The 16,204-nt window shown below is 35.9% G+C and overlaps 1 protein-coding gene across 7 annotated transcripts; it reads left to right on the top strand.

The window, feature by feature from the left end:
- Nucleotides 1-520: 520 nt before the first annotated feature.
- Nucleotides 521-14,561, top strand: LOC107584296 (alpha-tubulin N-acetyltransferase 1-like). 7 transcript variants are annotated; one of them, XR_001609125.1, is made up of 13 exons: nucleotides 521-988; nucleotides 2,821-2,881; nucleotides 2,971-3,062; nucleotides 3,230-3,287; nucleotides 3,377-3,490; nucleotides 4,340-4,441; nucleotides 4,977-5,022; nucleotides 6,347-6,392; nucleotides 6,811-6,885; nucleotides 9,002-9,206; nucleotides 12,325-12,428; nucleotides 12,547-12,628; nucleotides 14,210-14,285. XR_001609125.1 is itself a non-coding variant. In XM_016270855.1 (12 exons), the coding sequence occupies exons 1-12, from the start codon at nucleotides 897-899 to the stop codon at nucleotides 14,484-14,486; spliced, it is 1,308 nt and encodes a 435-aa protein (XP_016126341.1). In that variant the 5' UTR covers nucleotides 521-896; the 3' UTR covers nucleotides 14,487-14,561. The 7 variants fall into 7 exon arrangements, 6 of the variants coding, with proteins under 6 accessions (XP_016126341.1, XP_016126340.1, XP_016126342.1 ...); XM_016270855.1 differs by lacking the exon at nucleotides 6,347-6,392 and having other exon boundaries at nucleotides 14,210-14,561; XM_016270854.1 differs by lacking the exon at nucleotides 6,347-6,392 and having other exon boundaries at nucleotides 12,526-12,628; nucleotides 14,210-14,561.
- The last annotated feature ends 1,643 nt before the right edge of the window (nucleotides 14,562-16,204 follow it).

Genomic DNA, 16,204 nt, shown 5'->3' with positions numbered 1-16,204 from the left:
AGGGTCCTAATGCTGCAGGCAGGGTAGCGAAATATCTGCCTGAATGAAAATCCAAGCTTGTTTTTGTGCAGATATTGCATTCAACATTTTTTCCCTTATTTTTCTTCTTTACACTTTATTTATAAAATATGCGTTTATAAAACATACAAATATGCATGCCGTTTTTATGACTTCATTTGAACTGGGAGATGGGATATTTGTATTGTTAAAAAAAAACAATTATCACGCCTCAGAAATATTTACGTTAAGTATACTAATTTAACTAATAACTGTTTATTAATTAACGTAATATATATAAAAAAGCACAGTCATACAGCACGCAGTAGCTGGAAATGTTATTGTTGAAAAATAAATCATTAAGCGTTCAACTTAAACGCTGTTAAAGAAAGGTTGCAGGAGGAAAACAAATATAAAAAATACGAAACATATATATATATATAAGTGTTTAAATATTGCTGTATTGATATGGTTACATATCTGCTAGCTATATTTGGTTGCTATGCAGCACAAAGTTGTGCGTCGTTGCCAAGAGGAAACGGAAATAAGTCTTCTGAAGCCGCAGATTTCTGCCACTGTCTAAAGATTTTTTTGTTTACATTTTTAGAGCTGTAACAAGAAACTATCAAACATTTGCAGGAATGCGTGCGGTGTAAGGAAGGGAAGGGAAGGGAAGGGAGTGACCCAAACACAATGGGAGGACAGAAGAAGCTCTGATAACGCCGCTATACATCTCTGCTCTTAAACCAGCCCGCTACTGAAGCGGCTCTAATGTGGAACTGGTATTTTAAGTGCAGGCCGGTGGTGCAGTGACTCGACTGGCGCTGTGATAAATGCATCTGAATCTGCAGAAGGGCATTAGTAGTGTATTGTCTTAAGATTTCAGCTCTGTCCTTACAATGGATTTCCCTTTCGACCTGCACGCGCTTTTCCCCGAGAGAATCACTGTGCTGGATAACAGCTTGAGTGCAGGTCGGAAAGCGCATGGGAGGTAATGTATGCTTTAATGTGTGCTGCTGGGAGAGATGGGTGTGATCTGTGTGCAGCATGCACTGCTTTTGTCTTGTAACAGTGGTTGACACAGTTGTGCATTGTGCATATACTGCTACCAGTGGGGGGTTAGGATGTTCTTTTATTAGGCTAAATGTGGCATTTGGTCCAGGTCATCTTTGTCATCTTTTTCCTATAATGATAAGCCTATTGTCTTCAGAGGATGCAAATGCGGCCCTGATTAAAAAAACTAATCTGCCATGAGTTTAATCTGAACCGTGTTGATTCAGTAAAACAGCAACAGAATGTACTGTGATTAAACTATAAGAAATCCCACCATGCAATGGATAGAGAGATAGATATATAGACAGAGAGAGATAGATATAGAGAGAGAGAGAGAGATAGATAGATATATTATAATATAGGCTTTTCTAATAGATACGTTTTTAATGGATAAGCGTGTATTTTTTAATTTAATATAAATACTTTTTCTAAAACGAATACAATAAAATATTGTAAGAATACATTTTATTTGTAATGTACTTTTCTTGTACTTGAAGTGCTACGATGCATTACAAATACAATCAAATAATAAATGATATATAAATAACAATAATGGTTTAAAACTTTACTGAAAAGATGTGTTTAAGCAGTTTCTGAAAGCAGGAACATTTCTAAGGGAAGCAGGTCATGAATGCCATATTTTCAGAGCAATGCTAGAAAAAGCCATTATTAGCATGAAGGAATTTGTGGGGATTCTTTAGCATACATAACCAACGTTGTTGTATGTTGCATCATACATTACAAAAAAATACAACGATTTTAAATGAATTTTAAAATTCACCAAAAAGATTTTTATATAACCAGCCTATTTTAGTCTTTAACTGCGTCCCAAATGGCACACTATGCACTTATACACTATGCACTGTGCACTCAGCCATGTAGTGAATTAATTTTATAAGGTTATTTTGTCATTCATAATCGGAGTCTGATAGCCCACCCCCAGCCCCAGTGTAATTAAAGCTGCGACAGTTGAGTGCATGAAGTGTTCAACATGCCACACTTGGTTTTTAACTATAAGGTTATATATGCTAATTTGTTGCTAAACATTGACTAAATTCACTGCAGCAGATGTACACATTTAAAGTTGAAAATATTTATTCTAATTCAGTCAGATGGTCTTTAGCACAGTGTTTCCCAACCTTTTGGACTCGAAGGCTCACTTTTGTTCAAGACAATATTCAAAGGCCCTCGTATCTAAGCGGATACCTCATGTATAAACTAAATCAAATTTAAAAAATGTGAATGTGTCAATTTAATGTTGTACCTATTTTTTTATTTGTGTGTGTGTGTGTTTTAACATTTTAATAAAGATTATATTAACATAACTACTTACTGGGGCCCCCCGGGAGATGCCCCCTAGTGGAGAACCATTGCTCTATCTACCCTTGGAACCAATCATGATTCACAATTCTGATATAATGATATAATGGCAGCCTCATGGCTGTTTAGAAAAATAGGACAAGCCATTTGATATGCCCCACCCAAATGTTTTGATATGAAATATGTTAACACAGAAAGAAAGAATCAAAGATCTCATGGGGTTTATATGTATATATTTCATGATATCAGCCATTGACCACCTTGATATCAGTGCCAGCTATTGAAAAACTTGTTAAAATGTATAGCACAGCTATATATGATTCAAACTTGTAATTCAAAACAGTTATGCTTTGTAAAGGTGTATGCATCCATTATGACTTGCATAACTGGACTCATAAATGCTAATTTCTGTGTGTGAGATTCCTAACATACCTGCTTTTTGTTGTCCAGACCAGATCCTCTTCTTCAGATCAGCACAGTTATAGATGAGCTGGGTAAAGCCTCCTCTAAGGTGATAATGACTGTCTTTTTGAGCTTGCAGATGTCATTCACTGTCAGTTTCAGCCTGTCATCATGTCATGTGTGTGTGTATCTCCTCAGGCCCAGCAGCTGCCTGCTCCTATAACCAGTGCTGCAAAGCTCCAGGCCAACAGACACCATCTCTACCTCCTGAAAGATGGAGAACAGAACGGGTTCTCTCGCTTTCTCTATCCCTCCCCCAGCCTATTTAATCTATTTACATGTCAATACAGCTGACCTCTCTCCTTCCTGTTTTTCCATTTCCATTACATATAAACACATCCTCATCTGCTGTTAATAACAGTCTTTGACTCCCTCTTCCTGTCTTTTGCTTTACCAGCGGGAGGGGTGTTATGGTTGGATTTCTGAAGGTTGGCTACAAGAAGCTGTTTTTACTTGTAAGTGTTTGCTCTTTATTGAGTTGGTAAATTCAGTCTTTTTAAACTTGATACATTAGTGATTTACAGTATGTTGTAATTGCATCCAGGACCAACGGGGGGCGCATTTGGAAACCGAGCCTTTATGTGTGCTGGATTTCTATGTGGCTGAGACACTGCAGAGACATGGCTATGGGCTCGAGCTCTTTGACTTCATGCTGAAAGTGAGTGTCTGTCGGCAGCCTGATTTAGTTTGCAGGAAAATCCTGTCATTTATTTACCCTCATTTTAGTCCAAACCATGTGACTTTCTTGCGTGCATGGAACGCAAAAGGAGATGTTTCAAAGAATGTTCATGCTGCTCTTTTCTGTACAACAAAAGGACAAGGTCAATATAATTCATTCACTTTATTCCAAGTCTGAAGGACAAACTGAAATGTAATTCTTTATTCCCAAATCATTTCCCCCTTCATCGTAGCTTTTAAAACTTATTTGCAAGTGCACATATTCAGACTTGTCCCTATAAGACCAGATTTGACGTTAACAATGCTAAACAGCATTGGTTTTATGCGTTTCAACCTTGCTGAATGCTACACGGCAAGGTTGAATTTGCAGAAGTTAAACTACGTTTTATGCAGTAAAATTTTTGTTAAAATACTTGCATTTTATTCAGATTTCTATTGAATAACTTAAATTTAAAACGCGAATATCGTATATATTTTGGTGTATTTCTCAGACAAAGCTGTCATACACATAGAATATAGCGCATTAGTTGTATGGACTGTGTTTATGCTGTTTTGAAGCTTGTGTGGAAAAGAGCAGCATGAACATTTGACCAAATATCTATTTTTGTGATTTCCGGTGAAAAAAATAAAAATTTAAAAGTGACACAGGTTGGGAACAACATGAGAGGGCGTAAACTATGACAGAATTTTCATCTTTGGGTAATCTATTCTTTTTTTATTATGTCCAGTAGAAAAGTATAAAGACCCATTTGTATTTGCTGCTAAACAGTCCTGTTTGTACTTTGTGACTCATGTTTTCCTGTCCTGATCATATTCTCTGATTGAGCAGCACAAACGGGTGGAGCCTGAACGGATGGCGTACGATAGACCTTCTCCTAAATTCCTGTCATTTCTAGAAAAGCACTATGATCTCAAGAACAGTGTGCCTCAGGTATGATCCACCTTTTAAAGTGAAAGCACTGCATGGCGCGAAACAATCTCAGCCAATCAGAGCATGTTTGTGGAATGAGATTTTGGACCAGTGAGGTTTTAATTAGGGATGCACGATATATCGGCCACCATATCGGTATCGGCCCATATCGGCTCATTTTTTCTGTTATCGGTATCGGCCAAAATTTTCATATCGGTGCATCCCTAGTTTTAATTCCTGTACAGATAATTGCGTCACACCTAGTTAGGAGAACACAATGTTATTCTTCTCAGAACTCCTGTAATCCAGTTTGTAATTGAAACAAACCAGATTACAGTACTTGATGAAAACGACTTCATCAGATACCATAATAACATGTTATACCTTGGATGTAATATGTGCATGACGTGTGAGCGTGTTTATTTGTACACCATACAGACTTTATACAATAGTGTTTTCCTCGAGCAGTTAGGTGTGTATATGACCTTTGCAAAACTTGATTGTTATGATGTAATTCGTTAATTTCTTGTCCTGTCACACTTGTTCTTGTTTTCAGGTGAATAACTTTGTGGTGTTCAGTGGATTCTTCCAGAGTAGATCAGGTAATGCCTGACTGTATCTGTGCTCTTCTGTGGGTTTGGAATGTTGTTCTGGATCTGTGCCAGTGTTCAGTGAGTTGTTCTCTCAGGGCAACCTCCCATTCTCCTCATTATAGTACGTGCGAGGCAACACTGTATTGTAATTCCTCCTCTATTTATTCTTTTTTTCTTCCTCAAATTTCTGCAAGTAATTTAGCTCGAACCACTTTACATACAGTTCATTCAAGCTACACCTGACAGTGACAAGGAAATACCTGCCATAAATATTTCTTTTGGCTATACAACTGTATTTTTCATTATTTTAATCCTTGCTGTTATTGTTAAAAAATATTCAAAATCATTTTCATTAATTGAAATAAAATATAAATATTAGATGAAAAACGTAAAAGTTGAAGTAAGTTTTAAAGTACAGAATTACTAAAACTAAAATAAAATGACATGTAAAAATAAATAAATAATAATAATAATAATAATTAAAATTAAATATTAATTCATAAAATAGAATATAAAAAACTAATAAAATGTCAAAAGTACAAAAAACGACTAAATCTTCAAACTTAAACTAAATTATAAAATATAAGCTCAAATATTAATTATGCTATAATAGAGTACAATAATACTAAAAAGTAGTAATTAAAATATTCCCTGCATATTGGCGACAAACACTGTAGTTGTACAACTAGTCTCTCTGTAAAACTGCAACTGTCACAAAAATATAGCATGGTTATTATTATTTTTCTTTCATTTTAATGGCTTTGGTTTGAGATAAAAACATTTTTTCTTTTTTCAGAGCGTTGATAAGGATCACAAGTTCACTTGCATAACTCAGGGTTAGGCTATCTTTCTTACAATTAAACTAGCATGTCATGTTCCTAAAAGAGTTATCAGCCAACTGGTGAGTAACTTTAGACTGAAATTTAATGCAGAAAAAAAGCTTGAGGTTTCTCTAAATTTGTTTTAACAATATTCTTTTGCTGCCTTGCAAACAAATTGCATTTTAGCAGATTCCACAATTAATTGAAGAAAAATCTTTCTTAATTGAAGAAAAACTTTCTGAAGAAAGTCTTTGTTGTGCTTGTCCATAATGCTCACAGCATTTCCTGATCTAAACCATCATCATATTATAATTTCATATTATAATCTTTGTGCCTGGCAAAACATTTTTAGCCGTACCCACTGTATATATATATATATATATACAGTATATGATTCACCAAGCCCAGATCTGGGCTGTTTATAGTTGATAGCTGCCCTAGACTGAGTTTAACATGCAAACAACTCAAAACACCTATTGTTCAAGTGCTTTTGTCTCATGAAATCCACCCAGGAACACCTCCCTCCCCTTCGACGAATCAGGGGATGTACGGATTTTTGTAAGGACATTGAATATCTATTGTTACTCTCCCCTATCCCACCGTCACCCGGCTTCTACCTTACTTATCACTCCTTTATTGCATATTCATGGTTTAGGAGAGAGTCCACTCACTATAGACTCTTCCTTTGCACTCATAACCTCTGCCCACATCAATCAGTCCCAGCAACTCGCTTACGAACTCACTTCCTTATAAGATCCCTTGCTGTTCCCCTTTAAAATCCAATTATAGATAAGTGCTGTATGTTTTCCCCAAAGTGCAGTGGAATGATAATCGATATATGCATTATGGCCATGGATATCTATGGATATGGATATGTGTGAAGAGTGCAGTGTGCCGTTTAACTGCTTGCTGTACTCCCAACAGCTTATTCTCAATCATACCAGCTGTTTCTTTTGGCTCTTTCTGACCATTACAGCGGTCCAGTTGAGAAAAGTTCCCCCAAAAAAGCCAGAGGGAGAGATCAAACCGTATTCACTAATGGAAAGAGAAGGTGGGTTACTCGTAGTCTCCGTGTCGTATATTTAACCAATTGGCACAATACAGACCCTAGTAGCTGACATTTACACCAACTAGCTGAATACTGACATCATCCAGCCGCTGTAATAAATAGTTTCAGCTGGAAACAGGCCTCCCATTATTCATTAAATGTCTTGTCTTGTCCATCAGTTACTTTAGAGCTCTTAGGAAAGAGCTTTTTTCAGTGATCACAGGCATTTTGCAAGGAACAAGTACTCTCACTCCTAGTTTAGACATATTAGGGTTGTAATCTGGGGACTGTGAGTATCTTAATCCATGTATCAGTCCAGTCAAGTATACAGGTGTCAAGGTGGAACAAAAAAATCTGTTCTTATTCAGAGCCGGTGTTATTCTTTAAAACACAGGAATGGAATGACATTTTAACGGTTCATGTGGAAGCGGACAAAATGTTGCTCCAAATTATGCTAATACTTTTCAGTATTCACTATTAAATCTACAGTGTGAAACGGACTAAATAAAACGATTGTAGTCTGATAAACATTCTTATGAGCCAGGTCTGTTTAGTGAGTCAAAAGCATATAGGCATAGTCTAAATTGTTTTAAAAAAATGATTCTAAGCAATCTGTTCTTTTTAGTGAGTAAAAAGCAAAAAATGGAAAAAAAAAATCCTGAATGAATGACTCTTATTAGTCTGTTATTTTTAGTGATTCAAAACCATATAGGACAACTGATGTAGTCTAATAAATAAATAAAGTTTTTAGTGAGTTAAAAAAAACTGTAAAACAAACAAAAAAATAAACTAGTGTAATCAGATTCCTGAACACATTATGAGCCAGTTCTTTTTTTGTGATTCAAATACAGTACAACTAATGTGCATTTTGCAAGGAACAAGTACTCTCACTCCTAGTTTAGACATATTAGGGTTGTAATCTGGGGACTGTGAGTATCTTAATCCATGTATCAGTCCAGTCAAGTATACAGGTGTCAAGGTGGAACAAAAAAATCTGTTCTTATTCAGAGCCGGTGTTATTCTTTAAAACACAGGAATGGAATGACATTTTAACGGTTCATGTGGAAGCGGACAAAATGTTGCTCCAAATTATGCTAATACTTTTCAGTATTCACTATTAAATCTACAGTGTGAAACGGACTAAATAAAACGATTGTAGTCTGATAAACATTCTTATGAGCCAGGTCTGTTTAGTGAGTCAAAAGCATATAGGCATAGTCTAAATTGTTTTAAAAAAATGATTCTAAGCAATCTGTTCTTTTTAGTGAGTAAAAAGCAAAAAATGGAAAAAAAAATCCTGAATGAATGACTCTTATTAGTCTGTTATTTTTAGTGATTCAAAACCATATAGGACAACTGATGTAGTCTAATAAATAAATAAAGTTTTTAGTGAGTTAAAAAAAACAGTGTAAAACAAACAAAAAAATAAACTAGTGTAATCAGATTCCTGAACACATTATGAGCCAGTTCTTTTTTTGTGATTCAAATACAGTACAACTAATGAAGTTTGATTGTCGAACAAATGATTCTGAGTAATTTTTATTGAATTAAAAACATAGAGCATAACTAGTGTAGTCTGGTTCTTGAATGAATGACTCTAATGAATCAGTTATGAATCAGCAACATACGGTTCAACCAGTGTAATCCGACTCCTGAACGAATAACTCTAGTTACATTTAGCCAATCAAAAACATACAACACAATCAGTATTGTCCGATACCTGAACATATTCTTTTTCGAGATTCAAAAACGTACAACACAAACAGTGCAGTCTGATCGATGAACAAATTATTCTAATTAGTTCTGATTAGTGAATTACAAACATACATTGTAACCAGTGTAGCCCAATTAAACATATGAACATACGGCACAACCAGTGTAGTCTGATTTCCGAACAAATGACTCTAATCAAACAGTTCTTTATAGTGAATCAAAAACATACAGCACAATCAGTGAAGTCTGATTCCTGAACTAATGACTGCAATGAGCCTGTAATTTATAGTGAGGCAATGGAATTGCATTTCACTTTTTCACATATCTCTTCCTTAAAAGTACTAAAAGAATCATAAATGGAACTGTTAAGGAATCAGTAAGAGGAGTCACTTCCTCTCTTCCGCAGTGGTTCGGGAGGAGCAGAGGGCTCTCCCCTGGCCATTCGTTCGCCCCGCGGGTCCCCCCCAGTCTCCCCCTCTGCTTCCGTCATCTCCTCAATCCCGTTCTCTCAGTGTGGGATCCTCCCCCAGCCGGGCCCTGCTCCGCCCCGCCGCGGCCCCCCGGACCCCCTCCTCCCAGCTCAACGACAGCTGCAGGGCAAAACGCACCAGGTACATCTCAACCACACCTCACGGCCAGTTACAGCATACTTGAGTCTAAATCCAGCACTTTGCTTGCAAATATTTACATTGCATCCTCTTCGCTTTTTCCATCTGGGGGTTATTTTGAGGACTGAGAGCATTTGCTCTGTGGGAATGAAAGCGAAGAGACACTAAGGTTGTTCATGTTCACTATGAGCCACTTCCTGTGTTAGATGAGTGCATGGTTGGCTTGGCGGCAGGAATGTGAATTCAGCTCATTAGTGTATCATTAGTGTATCACTGTGTACCGCATAAAGGTCAGATACGCGGCCTGTTTATTCTTCTAACACATAAGCGGCCTTGATCACTTTATTTTGGAGAAGCGCTAAACATTTCTCCTCCTCTCCTCTCTCTTTCTTCTTCTCCTCCTTTCATCTCCGATTATGACATGCTCGTTTTATGCATTGACTTCCCCAATTATGGCACGCTCATTTTGTTGTCGAACCCCTCACTTTATTCGATGAGTTTCAACTTTTGTTTCCTTTTAACCACATGCCTTTCTCTCTTTTACTCATTCACTCATTCCACGCTAGCTCTCTAAATAGATCTAGGCTTAGCTTTCATTGACCCTCAGTCTTTAACGTCATTGTCTTAAACTTCGTAGCTAGTTCAAATTAAAGGAGTAGTTCACCCAGAATTGAAAATTTGCTGAAAGTTTACTCAGCCTCAGGTCATCCAAGATATACTGTAGATGAGTTTGTTTTGGATCCAATGGATCTTCTGCAGTGAATGGGTGCCGTCAGATTGAGAGTCCAAACAGCTGATAAATACATCACAATAATCCACACAACTCCAGTCCATCAATTAACATCTTGTGAAGGGAAAAGCTGTGTGTTTGTAAGGAACAAATCCATCAAGATGTTTTTAACTTAAAACTGTTGCAGTTTAAGTAGGGGAGACTGGGGGCAATTGTAACACTCTGACTTTTTGCATTTAATTTAATGTAATATTATAGTCTTGTCCTTATTAGTGACAATATATCAATTGTATTATTAATTAGTGCACTTATATTAGTTTCTTGTATCAAAAGATGACTTATGAGTTATGAAGGAAAATGTAAAAAATGTTACAATTGCCCCCGGTCTCCTCTACTCTCGCCATGGTATTTCATAATATCCATGTTTTTTATCAGTTGTTTGGACTCTCATTCTGACGGCACCCATTCACTGCAAAGGATCCATTGGTGAGCAAGTGATGTAATGCTACATTTCTCCAAATCTGTTCTGATGAAGAAACAAACTAATTTATATCTTAGATGGCCTGAGGGTGAGACATTTTCAGCAAATTTTCATTGTTAGGTGAACTATTCCTTTGAAAAAATAGTTCATCTAAATATCAAAACTGATGTCATTCTTTACTTACACTTTTGTTCTTTTTTCTGTGGAACTCAAAAGAAGAATTGTGAAGAATCTTCAAACTAATTTTTGTGTTTCACAGATAAAATAACAGCATATGAGTGGAAAACAGCTTGATGATAAAGTCATGACAGAATTTTTATTGTTTGACTGAACTAAACCTTTATGATTTAGCGTTCTGCCTTGTGAGTGTATGAACGATCCGATTTCCTGTAAAATGATTTGATAATACACATTTGTAATTATATTGGAATCTCTTGGTCTTTTCCGTACCTTTTCCAATAAGAGTGTTTTAGAAGATAGAATAGAGTTTTTACAGGTCAGTTTACTATAGTGTTAACCCTCAACTGTCAAACATCCTCTGTCCTGAGCAGCAAGTAATAAAGGTTACAGTTGAAAAAATTCTAGGTATTCTTTAATCACTTGTCAATGAATTCATTTGTCATATAGCAGATTATTGTAACAGACTAAAGGAAATGAGATGTTATGTATTAGAGTCTAGACTTTATTGTCAGGTGCACCTCAAGGACCTTGGTTTCGGTCCAGATTTTTTTATCTCGAGAAATACACACAAACTGTTAAAAAAATTATAATTTTTTTTTTTTTAAAGAAGTCTCTTATGCTCACAAAGGTCAAAATTGCAGTAAAACAGTAATATTGTGAAATACTGTATCGTTATAGTTTAAAGTAACTGTTTTCTATTTTAATACATTTTCTAATTTAATTTATTTCTGACACCAAGCTGAATTTTCAGCATCATTACTCCAGTCTTCAGTGTCACATGATCCTTCAGAAATCATAATAATATGCTGATTTGCTGCTCAAGAAACATTTATTATTCTTATCAGAACGGTTGACAACAGTTGTATTGCTTAAAATGACTTTTTCTTTCTTTCTTTTTTTTTTTTTGAAATCTTTGATGAATAGAAAGTTTAAAAATCAGCATTTATTTGAAATGGAAGTATTTTGTAGCACTATACGTTTACTTCCACTTTTAATCAACATGTTTCCTTGCTGAATAAAATATAATATAGCATCTTGCATTTAAAAAATTTTTTTTAAGATCATCTTTCCAAGCAAAAATCAAAGAGCATTTTGCAAAAATAGAAGTTTGTATGGTTTAAAATCCTAAAACAATAGATCTCGTGTGAAACATTAAGAAGTATCTTCATACTTTCTGGTAGTCAGACATTATACTGTAATTATACTATAATAGATGATGAACTAAACTCTTCTAGAAACCTGTCTGAACTACATGCGTCCCCTAAAATGCCAATTCTATCCATTTAAAAGTTAAAATACAAAACGGCTCAGAATAAATGGTTCTGAGAAAACTTGTGGATCAAGTCGCCTCTTGCTTTGATATTTTAAGACCTAAAATACATTTGACTGCAACTCTAATGTCCAAAAGAAAAAAACAGACATTAAGTTGCAACATTACACCATATTAGTCTTTTCTTGAGATAAAAAATCCACCGTCACGTTACACAATCATTGCTTGTGTCCTCTTTCACTGGAATTTGTTTTCATACAATGTTGGGTTTTGAATTTGCGTTTGAGGTCATGTTTAATTACGTTTTTATTTGTGCCTTTTTTCTGTCACTTTAATTTTTTATTGTTCATCTTCTTTCATTTTTTCATTTATTTCTCCTTTTTCCCTCCCCTCCCTTCTTCTCGGCCCTCCGTCCCGTACCTCTATCGCTGTTGTTTGTCCATTTCCTCATATCCTGTAGCCATCAGGGTCTGGTTGCCAGGAGCAACCTCTACAGTCGCCATATCAACAGCCGAGACCTCGGGCAATTATTGGCAGAACAGCAGAACCCCTTGAAGCTTCCAGGTAATGCACCGTTTGAACCGCAATCAACCATTTACCACGGCGCACCGTGAAGCGTTACGATGTGCCACAGCAAACCACATTAGTAAACCATTAGTAGCTGTCGTGTGTGCTTCCTCAGGCCTGAAAGCAGAGCTCAGTGAGAGAGTGTGTGACACAGGGGCAAACGCAGATGCAGTGGAACACAAACACACTTCAGAAAGGTCGGGCTTTTCTCACATAACCTTTGTGAGAGTCACTTTCACCTGGTGCTGCATGCTGTATTATTTACATGTGAATTGGAAGCGAATACTGAAGAAAACACCAGGGATTGAGAGTGAGGTAATGACTAGGCCTCCACAGAATCCACGCCTACAGAATTCCACAGAAAGCACTGGCGATTTCTGCTGAATTTGTTTGTTAATGAGGTTCGCTACGCCAAGCATCACTTTTATTATAGCTCATACTGAGGGTTAGGATTTGAGCAAATCATTAACCCAGAGCATGCAAATTTGCTGCATAATTCGCCCCATACTGTCATGCTTGTTAAATTTTTTTGGAGGACAAAAATTCTGACAGTCTCTGACCAAGTTTAGTGAAAAAAAGAAGTGCATTTAATTGTATTGAATATGCACTTTTCATGTACATCAGGTCTAGAAGTATATTTTTTATGCAATTGTACTTGCAGATAATATTAATGAAATAAAAGGTCGCTTGAATGCATTTAAAGAGACACACTTACACACAAGTACACATTTAAAAAAGCACTTTTAAGTTTGACATTTAAAGTATATTTTATAAGATAATTTTTTTTGTCATGCTTAAAAAAGTAACTTATTTTAATGTTGACCTAAAGCACGTCAAGTATTTTATAATTGTATCTTTTTTTTTATTAGTTTAATAATCAACATTAGATTTAAGGTTAATATATTTTAAATGTACTAAATTGCAATATTATTACAAATATGTAATCACAAATACATACAAGTTTCTGTGGAAATGACATTAAAGTTTATTTTAGTTTACCATAAATGCTTGTCAGTACATTTGGCGGTAAACTTTAACCATATTTCAAAGACAATAAAAGTAATTATGAAATTAGTTGTAAAATGCGTCCTAATCAAGTGGATCAAAAATACACTCAAAGTTCACATAATTGCATTTAATATAATTAATTAAATGTAAACTATAATGCATTTTCATATAACTGCACTTAATATGCAGTCAAGTGTTGAGAAATACTACATTCAGTTTGCACTTAAGTATATTCTTATGTTCATTTTAAGCACTCTTTTTAAGTGCACTTCTTTTCACAAGGGAAAACATTGATGTGAACATTTGATTTCTTAAGCTTTTATTTATTATTTGCATATTTTCAGTATGTTTTTCAGTTAGCCGAATGAAAAAAAAACAAGCAAACATGTAAAAATCGGGTTTATTCAATATTTTGTTTAATATGATCATGCTTACAGCTGCAGCTAAGAATCCAGTATTCTCAGATCAGTTTTAACATTTTATTATATCCAAACCATTTTGCATTTTTCTTTTACAATCAGTGCACACACAAAAAAAAATCACAAAAGTGTGTATGTTCTGTGTGGGCCTAGTTCTGACTCAAAACAGAAAATACAGTATGTGCATGTTCCTACTTTATCATTTTCTTTCTTCTTGTTCTGATACAGGTTTGATTTCACTTGCTGCTTCTCTTCTCAGCCTTGGCCTTGTTCTTAATTCACCCGAAATCATCTGCTTAATGTTCTGCTTCTTCCTCTCCATCTTTCATTGTTTTTCATCTTCTTTTCCAGACCGCATTTTCAAGGCCAGGTTGTGTCTCTTCCGACAATTGCCGTCGCCAAGAAAGATCATGTTCAGGAGCAGACCTCCATAACACCCCAGGACCCCAAAGAAGAGCTGCAGACCAAAGTGTCACAGAACAGAGCAGAGGACTGGAGGAAAGGTGGAGCGGCTGGGATGGAGAGGGGCGGCGGGAGAGCCGGATGGTCCTGGACGGTTGGGGAGAGCCGCTGTACGGCCCAGTGGGTCCGACAGAAACAAGAGTATCGCAGCACGCGGCCCTGGTGACGGAAGATGGTAAAGAGATAGTTCACCCAAAAATGAAAATTCTGTAATTAATTACTCACCCTCATGTCGTTCCAAACCTGTAAGACCTTCGTTCATCTTCTAAACACAAATTAGGATATTTTTGATGAAATCTGAGAGCTTTCTGACCCTGCATAGACAGCAACACAACTACCACGTTCAAGACCCAGAAAGGTAGTAATGATCTTTAAAATAGTCCATGTGACATCAGTGCTTCAACCTTAATTTTATGAAGCTACGAGAATACATTTTCTGCGCGAAAAAATTAAAAATAAGGAATTTTCGGACGTAGGACTTGGATGAACTTCGCTTTGTTTACAAGCAGAAGAATGCGTGAACGCACATTGAAGACTGACGTGGAAGAGAAGGAATAGTTGAATAAAGTCATTTTTGATTTCTTCGTGCACAAAAAGTATTCTCGTAGCTTCATAAAATTAAGGTTGAACCACTGATGTCACATGGACTATTTTAACGATGTCCTTACTACCTTTCTGGGCCTTGATCGTGTTAATTACATTGCTGTCTATGGAGGGTCAGAAAGCTCTCGGATTTGATCAAAAATATCTTAATTTGTGTTTTGAAGATGCACGAAGGTCTTACAGGTTTGAAACGACATGAGGGTGAGTGATTAATGACAGAAGTTTCATTTTTGAGTGAACTATCCCTTTAAGAACAGAAATGGACATAGCAAAAAAAGAGAGAATAATGAGGGGGAAAATGATTTTTAGTAATTTTTATTAAACCACAAAATTGATAAAGACCTTTAATGAAAATAACATCAGCAGCTATTTATAACTTTTTTTTATCAGTCCTATTTATAAACATTTCAGCTATTCATTTTATGGTTTGTGCTTTTATAATCACAATTTTATAATCTGATCTTTTATCATGTTTTTCACAAACAGGTCTATGCAAAAGTACAGACGTTTTTGTGGAAATTAAATTAAATGGTTGAACATTTGTTCTGTTTGATTCATTTTTATCGCTGCTCTCAAACAAACATAAATGCTCCGACAGTCAAACTGATGCTCATTCTTGTACACTGATCACATAATTACATCATTCCCTTAAGGAAATCATTTATATTATACACAAACAAACAGATTAAACCCTTGGAGAACATTTGACCAAGAACATTAATGCATGCGGTTCTTAGTAGCATGTCTACAGTAATAATACATGTACCGTCTTCAGTGTGTCAGTCACAGCAGACATCAACAGCCACTAAAATACATACAGCACATCACATCCTCTCATTCTCAAGCTGACATTTTTCACTATGTGCGTTCATCTGGAATATACATTTTAAAAAATATTCCCACTCAGATGATCAAGTGGACATTTGTGTGATGTTCTTCAGGTGTTTGTGCACAATAATAAGAATACAGTGCTCTTCAGATCATTTGCTCTTTAACTGAAGTCTTGTAAATGTACGCGTGTTTATGGGATGGTATTAGTGCTGGTGTCAAGCAGGTTCCTGCTCTGTGTCTGCATTTTAAACCTGTCAGCTTGTGACATTTCCCAGCAACACGCTCTACAGAGTGTCACTTAAGTATGTGTGACATTTACTGAATTCTACAGTTACCTAAAAAAACAACCAAAAACCCTTTTTAATAACATCAGTTCATATTATTTAGATTTAAAAAGGGCCAAACTCAGTGATAGACCTTTGATTTCCATGTCTTTAGTCACATTTTCTT

The sequence above is a fragment of the Sinocyclocheilus grahami genome, unplaced genomic scaffold (genome assembly GCF_001515645.1).
Source record: "Sinocyclocheilus grahami isolate Dianchi unplaced genomic scaffold, SAMN03320097.WGS_v1.1 scaffold58.1, whole genome shotgun sequence".
NCBI lineage: Eukaryota > Metazoa > Chordata > Actinopteri > Cypriniformes > Cyprinidae > Sinocyclocheilus > Sinocyclocheilus grahami.
This window is presented reverse-complemented; position numbering and strand designations above follow the sequence as displayed.